This window comes from Mustela erminea, chromosome 12 (genome assembly GCF_009829155.1).
Source record: "Mustela erminea isolate mMusErm1 chromosome 12, mMusErm1.Pri, whole genome shotgun sequence".
NCBI classification, from domain to species: Eukaryota; Metazoa; Chordata; class Mammalia; order Carnivora; family Mustelidae; genus Mustela; species Mustela erminea.
The window spans coordinates 77026650-77043998 of NC_045625.1; the positions used below are offsets into that span (position 1 = coordinate 77026650).

The following is a 17349-nucleotide window of genomic DNA, read 5'->3' on the forward strand; positions in this document are numbered from 1 at the left end:
TAAGAGATAAAAACAACAACAACAAAAAGGAGGAAAGCTTAGAGGACTCAGGCCCAAAGATTATAAAGCTGATTCAGGAGGCCCTAAACTAAGCGTCAGCTCTTCTGAACTACAAAGTCACTGCTAATTTCCTGGTGCCAAGTGACTTCTATTCCAAAAGAATTATCTAGCTTAAAGACAGATCCATCAATCACACCTATAATTATAGTCTAATGAGCAGAGAGGATATCTTAACCCCAAATGCCAGAATACATGGCTTGTGTTTGGCTAAGAAAAAATCAGGGGGCTCTCCTCAGAGGAGGTGAAGGGACATCTGTTGTCCCAGGTCACGCTCCTAGAACAGATGTAGGGAATGCTGGTGGGGTACCTCTGGAAATGCCATGTTTCACTGTCAAGACTACAAAGGCAAGCCCATATCAGGAACAATGCCCGTGTGCTCCAAGAACCAAACCCACGCGGCACTCAATGAACCTTGGACCATACTTGGAAGGGGTTAAAACAGGGCACACCAGAGTAAGCCAGAGCGAGCAGAACCATGGCCATGCTTCTTGAGAACAGGTCTTGGAGAGGGCCAAGGAATCCTCGCAAAGGATACGCTTTCTCAAAAGCAGCCTGTAAAAAGCCATTCAAGCCAACATTCCAAGAGCTGTCTCTGTGAAGCAGAGCCTCTGTGGTTCGCAATGTTAGTCACACGTCTGACACACCCTGGGAAACAGTCACCATCACCACGGAGAGTTTCAGTGCAAAAACTCGCCCCATGTGAATTCAGACAAGATGGCCCATAGGATATGATTTGTTTCTGGTTTCTACCTGTAGCTGCTCTTGCCCCTCAATACCCTGCCCCAAAATACCCTGGGTGTGAACATGATGGAGTCTTTCCTGTAGCTTCCCTGTCCCTCTTTGCTCTCTACAAATGTTGGTGGAATAAAGCAAACTCATGGATATAGTATTGTACAGTTCTCCTTAAGGCTTGCCTCAGAAACACAGATTTCTCCCGATACCACTGAGGTACTGGAGAGCAGTGTAAGCATCCTGTGAAATTTACATGGGTCGACGCACAATTTGGTCCTAGAAACTCTCAGTGAATGTAGAAAACGCACCGCCCTGGGAATACAAACTCGCACAACTACACACCCGAGCAGCGCCGTGCTCCACACTTGTCCACACTTGAAGCTGCTACTTCCTGATTTCGAGGACCTCACCTTCCACCTTAGGGTAACTGGTGAGTTGCCATGATTCCCAAGGCTGCTGTGTGTGGGGGGGCGGCAGGAGGGGGTGTCCTCCACTTTATTTCATTTTCCCCTCTCCTCTCAACTGATTAATTTTTCTCCCTATTCTTCGTTCTTTTTCAAAATTTTCATCTCTTTCCCCCCCTCCTTTTTTTCTCTTGCACACAAAGCGGCAGCCGTGGGAGTAGGATCGGACGGAATGTGCACACACTTCCACAAGCAAACTTCAGGTGTTTTTCTAGATAAAGTGGTGCATTTATTACAGTTTTACATATCTCATAACCATTTAATATGGGTACAACCAAGTTGTTTTTTTTTTTTTTTTCTCAATAGGTCCCTACCATTTTTTGTGTGTGCATCACCAATGAAGTCTTTGAGGGCTGAGCTCAAATTTCACAGTCTTATTACTTGGTGGTTTTAGATTTTGCAGAGCACAAGTATTTTTAGGGAGGCCTATGTTTGCAGAGCGCAAGTATTGTTTAGGGAGGCCTGCTGTTATTCATAACAGCAGAATGATCTGTATAGCGAAACTTATCAGTGGTGACTTTTGGTATTGAAACTTCAAGCTTTGGGGCACCTGGGTGTCTCAGTGGGTTAAAGCCTCTGCCTTCAACTCAGGTCATGGTCTCAGGGTCCTGAGATGGAGCCCTGTGTTGGGGGGAGGCTGCTTCCTCCTCTCTCTCTCTCTGCCTGACTCCCTGACTACTTGTGATCTCTGTCTGTCAAATAAATAAATAAAATCTTAAAAAAAAAAAAAAAAGAAGCTTCAAGCTTCTTTATCAGTGTTTCAGGCTAGTTCACAAATTACGTTAAATACATTAGTTCACATTGACTCACATTATAACCCTTGGTGTGACAGTCACTATTAACTTTAAACAGTGTAATCTGGACAGCAATGGCCAGGACTGAGAGAAAGCTATCCAGTTTAATTCAGACTCCTTTGGTTTTTTGTTTAGAAGGCTCTGAAAAATTCTATCAAAATCAATTTATGCACTAATGCTTTTACCGCTGAATCTGATCTGTAACGTTTACTGAATTATTAGCAAACGGCACGCTTTCCACAGTAACTTTCTTGAGGCTTCTTTGGAGATGGTGAAATGAGGGAAAAAAGACAAAGAAGAAACCCACGTGCAGTCACAATTATCTAGGTCAGATGATTTTAGCTAAACTTATTGAGTTCGTTAATCAGATCATACTTGCTGAGAAATTTTTTCCTGAAGAAAAACACAGGCTGGAAATCGTACGTAAAAAATGGGTAAAACACCCCTTTTTGCTCCTTCTGAGATTCCAGACTAAAACATGGAAGTAAAAATCAAAATGATTGCATTTCAATCATAGCATTATCCTGGAGGAGGTTTGCAATAAAAGGAAAAAAGCTAATGGGATCTAGAGATTAGAAATATCTACTAATCCTTTAAAGAATCTGGGTCATCTTAAGCAAGAAAAACCATTCCCATTTACTTTCTGAAGAATGTTAAGATATTCCATGGTATCAAATGGATGTGTGTTTTCATCTGCTCTCACAAGAACTACTGTACTGACTAGAGAGAGGAAAAGTGCTCAGATGGGTTTCTATGACTCTTGAATGTGCAGATAAGAAAGGTAATGGGTTCTGTACATGGTGAGCCTTATAGGTATTTCACATCTATTAGTGGAAAACACAGTCACTACAGAATAGAAGAACAGAGCAGCTAATAAGAAAGCCCCGGCAGAGACCTCAAGCAAAGGAGTCAACCCAATTTGTTGAATTTAACCCAATAAAGTAACTTTTGGGGGGTACACTTTGTTTTGCCTTTCCCTTTAGACCCCATCCCCCAAAACGGTTCAGGGGCCAATTACCTCATGAGAGGTAGTATTCCCCAGCTGTGCCCTCAAGATATGGAAATGCTGAGTCATTCCCCAGGGTTCTCTCTGTGACCATTCTTACCATGGAGACCACCCCCTTTTGATTACCCAGAAGCTTCCGTGGAAAGACCCCTGTTCACCTTGGAGCAAATTTACAGATCATTTGTTACCAAGGCTTTCTAAGGAAATACTTCCCTCAGCAAGAGTGGAAAACAAAAATCCTTGGCAGCCACAGGCCACCCACCCTTCAGCTGGGCCTTACTTGTTCTCGTTGCTTGCATCGTATCGAGGCATTGGGTCCAGATCATTCCCATTCACGTCACAACTCGCCAGGGCATCCTACAGCCACAGAGAAGAGAGCAAGAGGAGGAGACAGACGTTTAGTAATTAGCCATTAACCTGAAGGCTCATGCATTCTTAAACACATTTCTGCAAGAGAGTAATTAGATTAAATAATACATTCATGGTTCGGTGGTGTCAGGATGCCTTGTTCAGTAATAATCACTGTTGTATTTTTTTCCTTAAGGTGAAGACATACTCTCCACAGACCAAGGAAGAACCCAGACGCTTGTTGCCAACACATTTTCGCTCATCTCTGGAACTGACCTCTCACCCAATTCCTCTGAAGAGGTCCCCAGGGACCACCAAGTATTCTTGGACTCTCTAGAAGCCAAGTGATTTATTTTCCAGGGATTCTCTCTCTGTTCCTTGCTTCATTTCTGGAGTGTGTAAATTCCTGGTAATTCAAAGATTTTGGAAGATAATTCACAAATAACTGGCCAGCCAATTAAAAATCAGTATTAGAAATTTATTATATTGGGTTATCGTCGTATCTCCATCAGGCAAGAGTTGTCTGGTTCCAGATGTTGTAACTATTATAGAAGAGTCTGTAATTCAGACTTTTTACTAATAACCAGTGACCCTCTGCCCCAACCAAAATAAAGAACACAGTTTTATTGTAGGTCAAGGCTTCGGAATGAGGCAAAAGCATCTGTGAAGCCAAAGCTGGGTCTGTCTGCTTTTAAAAGTGATTGTGAAACATCTCTGGATTCCCACATTTCTTTCTTTCGATTTTCTAAATTTCCAAAAACAAATTACTGGCTTATACTTTTACTCCAATTTAAATCACAGTAGGTAGGACTAATTTAGAAAGTTTTGTATTTTCTGACGCTTTAGGGTAACTCCTGATTTCAGTTTTAGTGAAAGTCAATGCTATCTTTGTTTTCTAGCTTTAGGGCTCTGGTTTCTGGAAATAATGTGTAGTACTGAAGAGTCTGATAGTGGGAGAAATTACGCAAAATCCACTGGACATACAAAGGTGGTAGGTAAGTCCCTGCTTCTCATACAAAGGTGGCCCCACAGGCCACCCCCCGTCCTGCCGCACTGGTCGCTAGAGCATGGTATCAAGTGTAACCGACTAATTTTACTTGCAAGGAAAGAGAGGCTTAAGACAGGCTAAATAACTTGGCCAAAGGCATGAAGCATACCAGCCTGTGGAACCAAGACTTGAACCCAGGCCATGTGCCCCTGACCCCATCCAATGTGCTTTTCTCTATACTTCACCAGATCCAACATGGGACAACTGACAATCATTGGTACTGCTCACCACACAGTTATGTTCTAGAGAATTCTGTTTCAAGGGAGGGTAAAAATGAAAGGGGCAAAGAATACAATCACAATTAGGTTAAAGCTGTCTGTGTTTCATCAAATACATTTCTAGCTCGTGGGGGGGGTAGGAACACCCCCAAAAAACCGACACTGTGTATAACCAGAAAGACTTCTCTGCTGGGAGAGAGGTCCCCACAATTCTGTTCTTTATTCGACCTGGGCTCACTCAAAGCAGCCGTCAGGCCCTGGCTTCTACCGTTATCAAGAGAGGAGACAAACAGAAATTTCTTTTTAGCTCTCAAATTCTACTCTATGAATGCCTGTGTGTGCTTGGAGGCAGGGTGAGAGCAGCCACTCAAACATTTTGTTCAAATGAGAAGGAAATGAATTTGCAGTTCCTTCTTTCTCTCTCTCTTTTTAACCTTAGGGAAAAATCATCTAATTTAGCGGAAATTGTTTCAGTATATCATTGTAAAAAATTAATTTGTGAAGTTTCTTGGCTGAATGTTTGACACGAAATGGCTGACAGGCTGGAAGACTGTGAGGAAAGATTCAAGTGTGAGGGGACGCTGGGGGGTTCGTGTGGAGGAAGGTCTCCGTGGGTCAGAAATATGGGTCACTGTGAGCCAGTGGGAGTTTCCCGGGCACCAAAGAAGTGGCTTGGAGGTGTTTTATTTGCAAAGATAAAGTGGAGCCTCTTCAGGAAAATTAATTTGAGAGTCAGTATCTTGAAAGAAGTGAGACTGAGCGAATGAGAAAGGAACACTGGAAACAATATGGCGGAGCTCTCTCTACATGGTTTGAGAAGCTGGAGCAGTAGGTGAGAGAGAGAAAGAGAGGGAGAGACGGAGGGAGTGGGGCCAGAGAAGATATGGAGGGGACACCCGTGGTGCCCCGAAACTAAACCTTCTCGTGCTGAGGGAGATGGGAGAGAGATTGGATTTCAAGAAGGCATCATATCCCTGTCTCTGAAACTTGGCCTTGAGGAAAAAGTTAGGTCCGTTCTGAGTGAGCCCTGGACAACATCCCCCAGGGCCGCTCTGTGTCCACTGAGGCAGCAAGCTTGCCGGGACGGGAAGTCGTCTGTGCCGTTGGGCAGGGGGAACCACGGGGCAGGGCCTGCATCACCATTCTCTGCCAGCTCAGGCACAGGGTGGTGGGTGGGGCTGGCTGAAGTCACTCCTTTAATGACCATGAACGACAACATAGAAGACAAAAATCTGCAGAGACGAGGTCCTCCCTGTCATGTAGCTCAGGATCCCTTATGGGTCCCCTCCATAAACACGGGGCAAAGCTTCCCACCCCGACCTGTGACTTTCCTCCTTTGGGGTCAGTAAGACTCCTGCAAAGGGTAGCAAAGTAGACTTCACCATGATTTAGAGCTGCTTGTATTTTCAGGGATAGGAGAGGAAACTTTAAGTGGCTAGAAAATCACCGATTTTAAGAGAAAATTTTTCAGTATCAACAACAAATATAATTTAGGGACACTTGACACAGCCCAGATTTTGGAATCAGGAAGGAAGGCGGGGTGAGGGGGTCATTAAAGTGGCCTTCAGTGATATCAGTGTTTCTGGGTGGAAACAGTTGTCACAAGAGGTCTGAGGGGAAGTCAGAAAACGTGGGTGTGAGTGGGACCCACGGGATTTTCTGCCAAGCTGTCACGGGAATCAGAGTTATATTTGCAGATAACAGGGGATTGTTGCATGCTCTATATTTTACTTTTTTTTTTTTTTTTTAAGATTTTATTTATTTTTTGTCAGAGAGAAAGCCCAAGTAGGCAGAGTGGCAGGCAGAGGCAAAGAGAGAAACAGGCTCCCTGCTGAGCAAGGAGCCTGATGCAGGACTCCATCCCAGGACCTTGGGACCATGACCTGAGCTGAAGGCAGCTGCTTAACCAACTGAAGCCCCAGGTGTCCCCATGCTCTGTATTTTAGACAGAACACTAAGGTGTCAGGAAATAAATTTGGAGCCAACAGAGAATGGCATACTGAGAGATAATTATGGCACTCTCAACTGAACTTAGAAAGCAGAAGCCAATGGAAGGAATGAGCTTAGAGCGTAGAGTTTAGAGAGATCATGGACACATTTCTTCTGGGCAGTAGATATCAATGGTGGTAGAGGGGACCCAGAGACCCAAGGGGCAGAAATTGACCCCAATGTTCCATGGGCCCTGGGTATCAAAACCAGGATGTTCAGTCAAAGTACTGAGTGTCAGCACTTTCCTTGCCCTGTGGTCTTGGGCTCATCTTAACATTCTCTTGGAGTCCTGGAATCACACTTCCTTCTTAAGAAAGGGAAGTGACTGCTTCTAGGACAAGTAGGAGGCTGACTACTATTATCCTTTGAAAAAGAAGAATTAAAAAAAAAAAAAAAGAGAAAGGCCAGTAGGAAAAACTTGAGAAATGTTCTAAGTACGTTTTCCTCCATAAGAGAAACAGAGCCCGTTGCCTGGCTGCGAGGCTGAGGCTTTGAGAAGAGCGGTCATTATTGGGAGCAGAGGGTGGTGGGGTGGGGTTTCTGCCGCCTTATCCCCTGCTTTGTGTCATCAGAACATCAAAGGCATTGGAAAGTTGAAAGCAGTAGCTCGTGCTCCCTGTACTCAGAGGGCACGTCTTTTCATAAGACGAAGCAATATGCAGAGCCTACTCTGTTAGCTGAGATTTTCAGTAGTATCCCTACTTCCTGACCATCATCACTCATGTCCCCTTATTTCCCAGGGGGGAAGGGGTTCCGACCACAGCACACACTCACATAGTTCTGCATCAGATCCGGGTGGGTTCTCTCAATGCCGTCATCCAAGATGGTCACCACGATGTTCTTTCCCGTGTAGCCTCTCTTCCAGGCTCCTTCGATGTTCATGTCTGATTGGCAGGGATGTGTGTTGTCACTGCAGTGCTAAGGAAGAAGGAGGAAGAGTTAGCATGGAGGACTAATCATCGGAAGATGGGAAAATCACCTCCGTGTGGAGGTAATGGAGCGCATTAATGGAAATGCGGAGGTGGCCCAAGGAGCAGGAGCACGGGTCTCTAGCATAGTAACAGGAGAAGGTGGGAAGGGTAGATGTGGAAAAGGCAAGTGGGACAGAAATCTTCTGCCAGCTCTGCCCTGTCCTAATGCCATAGATCCTTTAGAAAAAATAGAGTCAAGTAAATTACATCCCAGTGGCACAATTGGGGGTGTGTCATTTTATCGTAGCAGGTATTAATGGCACATAAAAAGGCATTGTAACATTTCTGGTTTTTTGTGTTTTTTTTTAAGATTTTTATTTATTTGACAGAGATCACAAGTAGGCAGAGAGGCAGGGGTGTGGGGGGGCGGGACAGGCTCCCCATGGAGCAGAGAGCCCGATGTGGGGCTCAATCCTAGGACTCTGGGATCATGACCTGAGTGGAAGGCAGAGGCTTTTGACCCACTGAGCCACCCAGGTGCCCGCATTGTAACATTTCATTCATAAACCCAAAGTAGGCAAGGGTAGAACACCCACTTGATCCTTTCTTAACCAGGCACCTGGAAGCCAAACAAGCCAAAGCTAAGAACTCGGGCCGCTTTTGGACGGTGTCAGCCAGAGAGGGGCTTCTGTCAGAAACCCATGAACGAGAATCAAAGTAAAAGACCCGTCATATCCCTTTTACGGAATTAACCAGAGCTGTCACGCCAGGACAGGTAGGGGGCAGGCACACTTGGCCAGTGGTACTTGGAGAAGAGAACGAGCAAGGGGACAGGAATGTGTTGCCAGAGGGCAGGCTGGAGAAACATCGGGTTTTAGCTCATTAGGTTCAGAGTTATTGGGTTCCACAATGGCTACAACGTATAAACATAGTAAGAAATGCATGAAACCAGCAGCTTTTTCTGTTAGACAAATGTTCATCTAATCCACACAATGACCCCTCCAAGTCCACCTCTTTAAAATATCCCTAAGGGGTGTTGTTTCCCAGGTTCTAAGACTTCACAGAGGAACAAAGGAGAAAAAACGTGCTGTAACATAATGCCGTCGTGACATGGGCCACCCTGGACCTTACCATTCTCCATTTTCTTGCTGCCTTTGTAACAGTTCAGCTCTTTGGGAGTGGGAAAGAATGCCAGCTGTATAGGCTCTGAGTATAATGGAGACCCCACTGCCTCTGACTCAGTTTCCTGAGCACCTACTACCCGCTGGGGTATGGCGGGAAGCAGCAGGTAAGGTATCCTGTCCTAATGAGCCTTTCGAAGGAGAGACACCAATCAGAGCCCTCCTTGGGTTTTAAAGGAATGAAAGAGGGTGATGTGATGGCTAATGCCAGGGGACCAGGGCACACGACTCTTTGGTCTCAGGAAGTGAAATCAGAGCTGACGCATGAATGGTGAGAAAGAGCTGCTCTGCCCAACAGCCTAGACATTCATCTCTTCTTGGTAGAGATCACAGTCAATGCCAGGATAACATAAGGTGGGAAACTGCTTAGCACACAAGAAAGAAAAAGAAGGTGGTGTATGGTTGAAGCTCAGGGAATGAGGGACAGAATGGTCTGGAAGACAGCCAGTCAGAAGGAGAAGAGAGGTCAGTCCATCCAGGGCTTTGTAGGCATGACTGGGCTTTTATTCCAACAACAACCTAAATCAATGGAAGCTCATCTCTTTCCGAACGTCATCCATCAAAATCTGGTGCTAATGAGAGACAGATGCCTCTAACAGCCTCTGATAAGAATTTGTAAATTTATTCTCCAAATGAGACTGCCTTTCGTCCAATGTTATCAACACACTTGACAGTTTCAAGGATTCATTTTCACAAAGGGTGTACCCACTTTTCACCGCAGGTAATATCAATTTCATGGAGGATGAGGGCTTATATATTTTTTTAACATCTGTATCTTTTCCTCACCTTCTTGACTTATTTCTGGCATTTGAGGCTCTGCACACACCCACACATTCACTCTACTGCGACACTGACCCAGATTCCACTCTCTCCACCTCCCCGCAGTTTTCCAGGCGTAGCCCAGCTCCTACACCTCTTCTCACAAAGACTTCTCATGGACTTCAGCCGACTCATCAGTCTCTATCCCATCCCTGAACTCAAGGATATAGACAGACAGACAGACACAGACACACACATTCTGTCCTATACAATCCAAACCCCTAATAAATCCAACCCCTTAATAAATTCTGAATTGCTCTTGACTATTGGATCTTGTATGTGAATTTTGTCTTATTGACTGTAAGCCCCCAAAGATTATGCATTAAACCAAGTCTAACCTACGACTGTGGTAAATATTGGGCCGACAGATCACATGCCAGAAGTGAGGGCATATCCTCAACCTCATTTCCAAGTTCACAGCTGCTGTGATGCTCGCTGCTCCAACCCTGTCAGGGATGCCTAGCCAGCTAATGCTTACTTAATGGAGATAATCATGAAAGAAAGGATTTCCGAAATGTCTACGTTTTCCAGAAGTCTCCTTCTGGCCAAGAGTGTGGGCCTCTCCTCACCAAACACTTTAATGTAACAGAAAGCAACCTTGACAGGTTTCCACGTCATTTTCCCTTTCTCAGAACCTGTTCTGGCCACCTGTGGTATCGTTTGTGACATGAAGTAATGTTAATGTGGCCAAGAGGTGGGCTGGAGGAAGGAAATGTGCAGGAAATGGGTAACCCACAAATGGGATAGCCATCCTGGAGTGGAGGGATGCTGCCTGAAATTGTGATTATGAAAACTGAAGAAAACCAGCCGTCTATGGAAAACATGTGTGTTAAAAGTGAAGCAGTTAGGTTTCTTTCTTCCACCTCTGCCCCTGTTGAAACCGACTTTAACAGATTAAATATTTTTGTACCATCTTTTTTTCTTTTCATCTGCCAACGTGGAAAGGGAAGGAGGGCAAATAGCCAATTCATTCAGATCATCTAATATAGCAAGTGGCCAACATGTCAAAAGAAAAAGAAATCAGGGCCTGGGGTGTTTCCTGCAAATGAGTAATAAGGTCAGAGGACCCTTAAATCAGAATCCTAAATTCTGAATGTGATCTTTAGATTTTTTTTTTTTTTTAAACACAAATTTCCAGTGGTCGAGGCTTCCAAACATATTTCTGATGTGGTTGTTTCATACACCCAAGGTATCCAGAGAGCAAAGACTATGGAATATACTGGTGCCAGTCAACAATGACCCAAGAGGAGAATGAATTAATCACTTCCTTAACTGCCTCACTGAAATGGTCTCTAAACTGGGCTCTATTTCCTTGGCAGGAATCTATGCTATAGCATCACCCGAAGGCAAAAAGAACATAGGTTAATTCGAATTTCTTCAGACATAGTCAATCAATGTTGAGAAGATCTCGGCCAGAGCTGAACTCAAGGCTAGTTTCCAGAAAGGTGTCACCACATACGTGGTCTATAGACCAGTATTCAAAGAGTCCACTCAGAGCCTCCAGGATCTCTGAAGATGATGCAAACCACATATACGCTCAGTATATATAAATACTTACAGTAAATGTACGCACCTTCGTTTCTGAATAATGTACTGTATTTTCAATGATGGCCTATGCACAAGTGACTAAATATTTAGAGAAATGACACAAAATGGAAAATAGGAACGATGCTTGCCACCTGCGTCTCTCACTTCCTTATCCATAAAAGCTTTTATTTGGGAATGCAATTTGAAAGAGTTTGCTCTGTGGGCTCTAGAAATGACCTTTTCCATACCCGGGTTATGAGCTGTACTGCTTAAGGACCAGCGCGCAGGACCATAGGGGAAGGGAGGGAAAACTGAAGACAAAGATATCAGAGGGGGAGGCAAACCATGAGAGACTCTGGACTCCGGAAAACAAACTATGGGTTAAAGGAGGGAGGAGGGCCGGGGGTGGGGTGGGGATGGGGTAACCAGGTGATGGGCATTAAGGAGGGCACGTGTTGTGATGAGCATTGGTGTTATATACAACTAAGGGACCACTGAACACTACACTAAAAACCAATGATGTACTCTATGTTGGCTAACTGAGCATAATAATAAAAAATTAAAAAAAAATAAATCACTCTGGGTATGTCTACTTTTCTTGTGTTTTCATGAACACATCACAGTGTTTGCTCAATGAAAGAACAGTTTCTACTAAAAATAAACACTTTTGTTAAGTTTTCGCCGTCCTTTTCCTGGGGGATGGACGGGGGGTGACTCTCAATGTCATTCTTTTTAAACTTCTCCAAGTTCTGAGGGTCTTCAAAGGACTGCCAATTTATATGCTGCCAACAGCTCACGCACTAACACTGAAAACATCTCTTGTTATTATCCATACAGTGGCTCCACAGACTGCATTTCTGAGAATACACGCTTTGTGAGAATGCAGAATACACAAAAATTCTGTTTTATAGACAAATTCAAAAACATAGCTAGTCAACCTAGTTCAGTGTATATATACTTGAAAGTCTTTGTAGACACTGGAGTCCAAGAGGTGTAAGAAATTTAAAAGAAAAAAAAAAAAAAGCAAGCGAAACAAAAAAACAAAACCCAGAATCGATACTCCCTTAGGGGAAATAGAACTGACACCTACAAGAGTCTTATCATGGCCAAGCATTGGACTAATTACTTCATTTAAGACTCAGAACAACTGTTTGAAGGAGGTATTCCTACCATTTACTTTTAACAGATTAAAAAAGGCGGGGGCTTAATCAGACTCAGTAGCCTTCCAGAGTTCACACAGCTAGTCAATATTAAAATTAGGATTCAAAAGGAAACAGTCTGACACCAGACCACAGGGTTATGGAAACTCTTCTGTTAGAAGTTAAAACAGAAGGGGCTTAGCGGAAGGCGAAACATGTGCGAAGCCAGGGGTAGGTTAGGAGTGGGTGTTGGACAAGAGAGCATCGGTAAAGGCATTCAAATCACAAATCTCACTTGCCTTAGCACTGTGATCAGTGCATTCAAGGGATAAGGTAGAACACAGCTGAGTAAGACCACAGGGACCTAATTTTTCCCTAATTCCACATATTCCAACATATCTTTCAGGAAATCGTAAAGTTTCTATTTTCTTAGTTGCAGTGACAGAGAGCTCACTTCTTTGCTAAATAGCTAAAGATGTGCTGGCAAATCAGTTTTTAAAAGATTTTATTTAATTCATTCATCCATTCATTCACTGAGAGAGAGAAAAAGGACAGAGGGAGAGAGAAAGAGAATCCAAAGCAGATTCTGCACTGAGTGCAGAGCCCAACATGGGGCTCCATCTCCTGACCCTGAGATCAGGACCTGATCTAAAATCAAGAATTTGAGGCTGTATGGACTGAGCCACCCACGTACCTCTCGATTCATTTTAAAAAAAAAAAAAAAAAAAAAAAAGGCGCCTGGGTGGCTCAGTGGGTTAAAGCCTCTGCCTTTGGCTCAGGTCACGATCCCAGGATCCTGGGATAGAGCCCCGCATCCGGCTCTCTGCTCAGCAGGGAGCCTGCTTCCCTTTCTCTCTCTGCCTGCCTCTCTGCCTGCTTGTGATCCCTGTCTGTCAAATAAATAAAAATAAAATCTTAAAAAAAAAAAAAGAGAAAGAAAATTCCTTTGGGTCTCCAGGCTGCCTCATGAGAAGAGCATATGACCTTGATCTTGGGGTTGTGAGTTCGAGCCCCATATTTGACATAGAGATTACTAAAAAAACTAAATAAACTTAAAAAAAAATCCCTTATTTGTAGTGTTTGCCAATTTCCATGGTGTAAATACCCATAACATGTTGAGTTTTAAACTATCACACCACAAAATTCCTGAATCTGCAACAGTAAGTTCGCATGAGCTCTCAAAAGGCATATTCAAAACACCACAGGAAATGGCTCACTCCACTGTGAGCCTGGCTCCATTTAAGATGAAATTGTCCCTTCCGATGGATCTGACATCTGCTTCTCAGATGGTACTGGTAAGTACCTATGTTTAGTTGTCCCCTTCACAGTTTAAGACAATCATTTTACTTCTTCTTGCATCTATTTGGAAAAGGTCTTTCCTTGGCTTCTTTCTCAGGGTGACCTAGAGATATTGGACTTTGGACTTTTGTGAGGCCATAAACTGATGGGTTCTTCTTGGGATACATGAAGTAGAGATTCTATTACTCCAAAACCAAAGATGACTTCATAGATTTTTGAAAATCTCAATTAAGTTAGAGCCCTGCAACATGTACTATTCAGTTTATGGTTCAATTTGATGGACTTGAAGTCCTTTGTTATCACACATATGGGGACAAAAAAAAAAAAAAAAAAAAAAGCTGTCCCTGGCCAAAACAGTTCTAACAACCAATTATTCAAGGAGTATTACTCAATTTGTAGATTTTCCAGAAATTCCAAAGAAGCCCAGTCTATTTTAATGACATGAAACTCAGCACAGCAACTAACTACTACAGCTGAGGTTATCAGTAAAATTAAATCCCACCTCCACCACTCTCCAGCTACACGAGTTTAAGTTCCCTACATTCTTAAAACCTGACCTATAGTTTGAATGTAGAGAATTGCCATAAAGATTAAAGAAGATAAAGTACATAAGAAATGGCTGTTGTTACTACAATCCTTTGTTGATGAGAACACAGTCATAGGAGACATGAGTATACCTGATAGTTTAGAAAAGAACACTAATTATGGAGAAAGAGAGAGAGAGAGAGAGAGATTACTACAAAAATAATACGATAATGGTTTTCTTTATTGTCTGGAAAGGCAGGTCAGACAAACTTGAAGGGGCACTTGATTCTTTTCTGTTTGTTTTTTTTATGTTTTTGTTTTTGTTTTCTTTTCTTTTTTGGGGGGCACTTGATCCTTTGTAAGGTTAGCTGGGATGACCTGATTATTTTACATTTGTGGCTGCAGGTCTAGAGATTAGGGATGAGATGTGCGAGTAGAAAACAGCGTTCAACTCTTCCTTGTTACATTGGTCAGCTGGCCTCCTATGAATCATCACACTTTTTTTTTTAAACTCCACACATTTATACCAGTATTCAAACCCTTCCAGAACCATGGTTCACATTTACTATAATACCATTTTGACAGAGGATCATTTCTCAGTTACAAAATCTCAAGGATGTCCCACATAACACCCAAGAAACATCAGAAAACAGTGAACATAAGAAGAAGAAAGGCTATGGGGGTACAAAACGTGCCTAGACAGAGGAACATGAGAGAAAAAATTCAGTTCCAAAAATTCTACTGGTAACTGGGGATCAAGAAATTGAGGCAGTATAGCCAACCCATCTTTGACAAAGGAGCAAGGGCCCTACAACGGACCGAAGATGATAATGGTGCTGGAACAATGTCCCTCTAGACACAGACCCTACATCCTTCACAAAAATTCACTCAAACTGGATCTGAAGCCTCAATGTAAAATGCAAAACTAAAATTCATGGAAGATAACACAGGAGAAAAGCTAGATGACCTTGGGTACGAGGATGCCTTTTTAGATACAACACCAGAGGCACAATCTGTGAAAGAAATAATTGAAAAGCTGAACTTCATTAAAATTAAAAACTTCTGCTCTGTGAAAGATAATATCAACACATTGAGAAGATGATCCACAGACTAGGAGAAAATATTTGCAAAAGACACATCTAATAAAGGACATGTCGAAAACATACAAAGAACTCTTAAATTCAACAATAAAGAAGCAAACAATCTTTTCAAAAAATGGGCCAAAGACCTTAACAGACACCTCACCAAAGAGGAGATACAGAGGGCAAATAAGCTTATGAAAAGATGTTCCATGCCATTGGTCAGCAGAAAAATGCAAATAAAAATGAGATACCAGGGGCACCTGGGTGGCTCAGTGGGTTAAGCCTCTGCCTTTGGCTCAGGTCGTGACCTCAGGGTCCTGGGATCGAGCCCCGCATCAGGCTCTCTGCTCAGCAGGGAGCATGAATCCCACCACCCCCCTACCTGCTTCTCTGCCTAATTGCGATCTTTCTGTCAAATAAATAAATAAAATCTAAAAAAAAAAAAAAAATCAGATACCACCACACAACTATTAGAACGGCCAAAATCCAGAACACGGACCCTGTCAAACACTGGTAAGGCTGTGGAGCGACAGGAACTTTCATTCACGGCAGGAAGGCAAGGGCAGCCACACTGGGCGACGGTTCGGCAGCATCTTACAAAACTAAACAGGCTCTTGCCATACAACTGTTATACTCCTTGGCATTTACTACAAGGAGTTGAACACTTATATCCATACACCAAAACACTGCAAACGGATGCTTATTTACAGCACCTTTATTCACACATGCCAAAACTCAGAAACCACCAAGATGGCGTTCAGCAGGTGAACCCACAAACTGTGGTACGTCCAGACAGTGGAACATTACTCAGTGCTAGAAAGAAATGAGCTCTCAAGCCATGAAAAGCCATGGAGGAAATTTAAATTATTCAGTGAAAGGAGCCGATCTGAAAAGGCTCCACCTCAAAAGATTCCAACTACAGAACACTGTGGAAAAAGGCGAAACTATGAAGACCGTAGAAAGATCAGTGGTTGCTGGGGACTGGGCATGACAGGAAGGTAAGGGGAGCACAGAGAATTTTCAGAGTGCAGATGCTGTCCGGGATACTCCCGTGCTGGATACAAGTCATTACATTTTGGTCCCAAACCACAGAAGGTACAATACCAAGGGCGACCCTAATGCAAACCACAGACTTGGTGATTACGCATCAGTGTAAGTTCATCGACTACAAGAAAGGGGCCACCCTGGTGGGGGATGGTGAGAATGTGGGCAGCTACACAGGTGTTGGTGCAGGAGTCATAGGGGAAATCTCTATACAAGAAGAAGCAGCATTGAGGCAGAACTGCCAAAGGATCACTGGACAGTCTGTGCATTTAGGTGAGCGGCCGTTTCTCTCATGTGCAAACTGTGGGATCCTCTTTGCATCTGGTCGCCCCTGACGCATCTTGAATTAGAAACTTCCAGTCCTAAAGATATGTATCAAAGCGAAATCCAAGAAGCCAACAAACAAATCTTTTCTCCTTCCCAGAACGCCTACATGTCCTGTCTTCATGTTCAGAGAACGGGTCTGAGCTGCATCACCCAGCATTGTTGCTAAAGGGTAACCCGAAAGCCCTAAAACTCATCGGACGTTTCCGAGACCCTGAGACCGAGCTTCCCTTGATATGCACAGCCCGCTGCACTGCCGGGATTCACACCGCTCTCGAATGCAGCCGGTCTAAAAACACTCGGATTTTGGAAGCCTGGGTCTGAAACCTCTGCCCCTTCCTCTTTTCTTCCTCTAGTTCTGCCGCAGTGCCCCCAGTGTTCACAGAGCCTTGAAGTGTAGGCTGTTGGCTCCGATCCAGGACTTTTTACCTCCCTAACCAATCTTAGGCTTCCAATCTATTTCCCTGTCATCTAAAAAATATTTTTATCAAGCTCTTACTACATTCTGGTTGCTCTACGGGGGCTCGGACACTGTCCCTGTGCTCAAGTCCTTCAAGTCTTGTCTGTGGGACCACCAAGCAATTTCGCAAAAACACCTGCCTGGCACTAGAACGAGGGTTGCCTGAAGACCGTGGGAACGTGGAGCTTCGTCGGCGGGAGGTGAAGAGAGGCTGAGCGCACTTCCTAGAGAAAGTGACATTTCAGCGGAGCTACCAAAGCAAGAGATGGAGAGGAGGTGCTCATGGGGGGAGGGGAGAGGACGATCAAAGAGAGACCCCAGCAGTAAAGGAACTGAAAGAAACCCGGCACCACGGCCACGTACAGATGAAAGAGGAGCG

General features: G+C 43.8%; 1 protein-coding gene across 3 annotated transcripts in view; it reads right to left on the reverse strand.

The window, feature by feature from the left end:
• The window catches only part of PCSK5 (proprotein convertase subtilisin/kexin type 5), a 449406-nt gene that overhangs the window by 316866 nt on the left and 115191 nt on the right, over window positions 1-17349 (reverse strand). For all 3 annotated transcript variants that reach the window (XM_032308751.1, XM_032308750.1, XM_032308749.1), the window contains exons 4-5: window positions 7434-7577; window positions 3337-3413 (exon numbers count right to left, since the gene is read on the reverse strand). In XM_032308751.1, the coding sequence (XP_032164642.1) occupies window positions 3337-3413; window positions 7434-7577 (221 nt within the window). The remainder of the gene's footprint in view (window positions 1-3336; window positions 3414-7433; window positions 7578-17349) is intronic.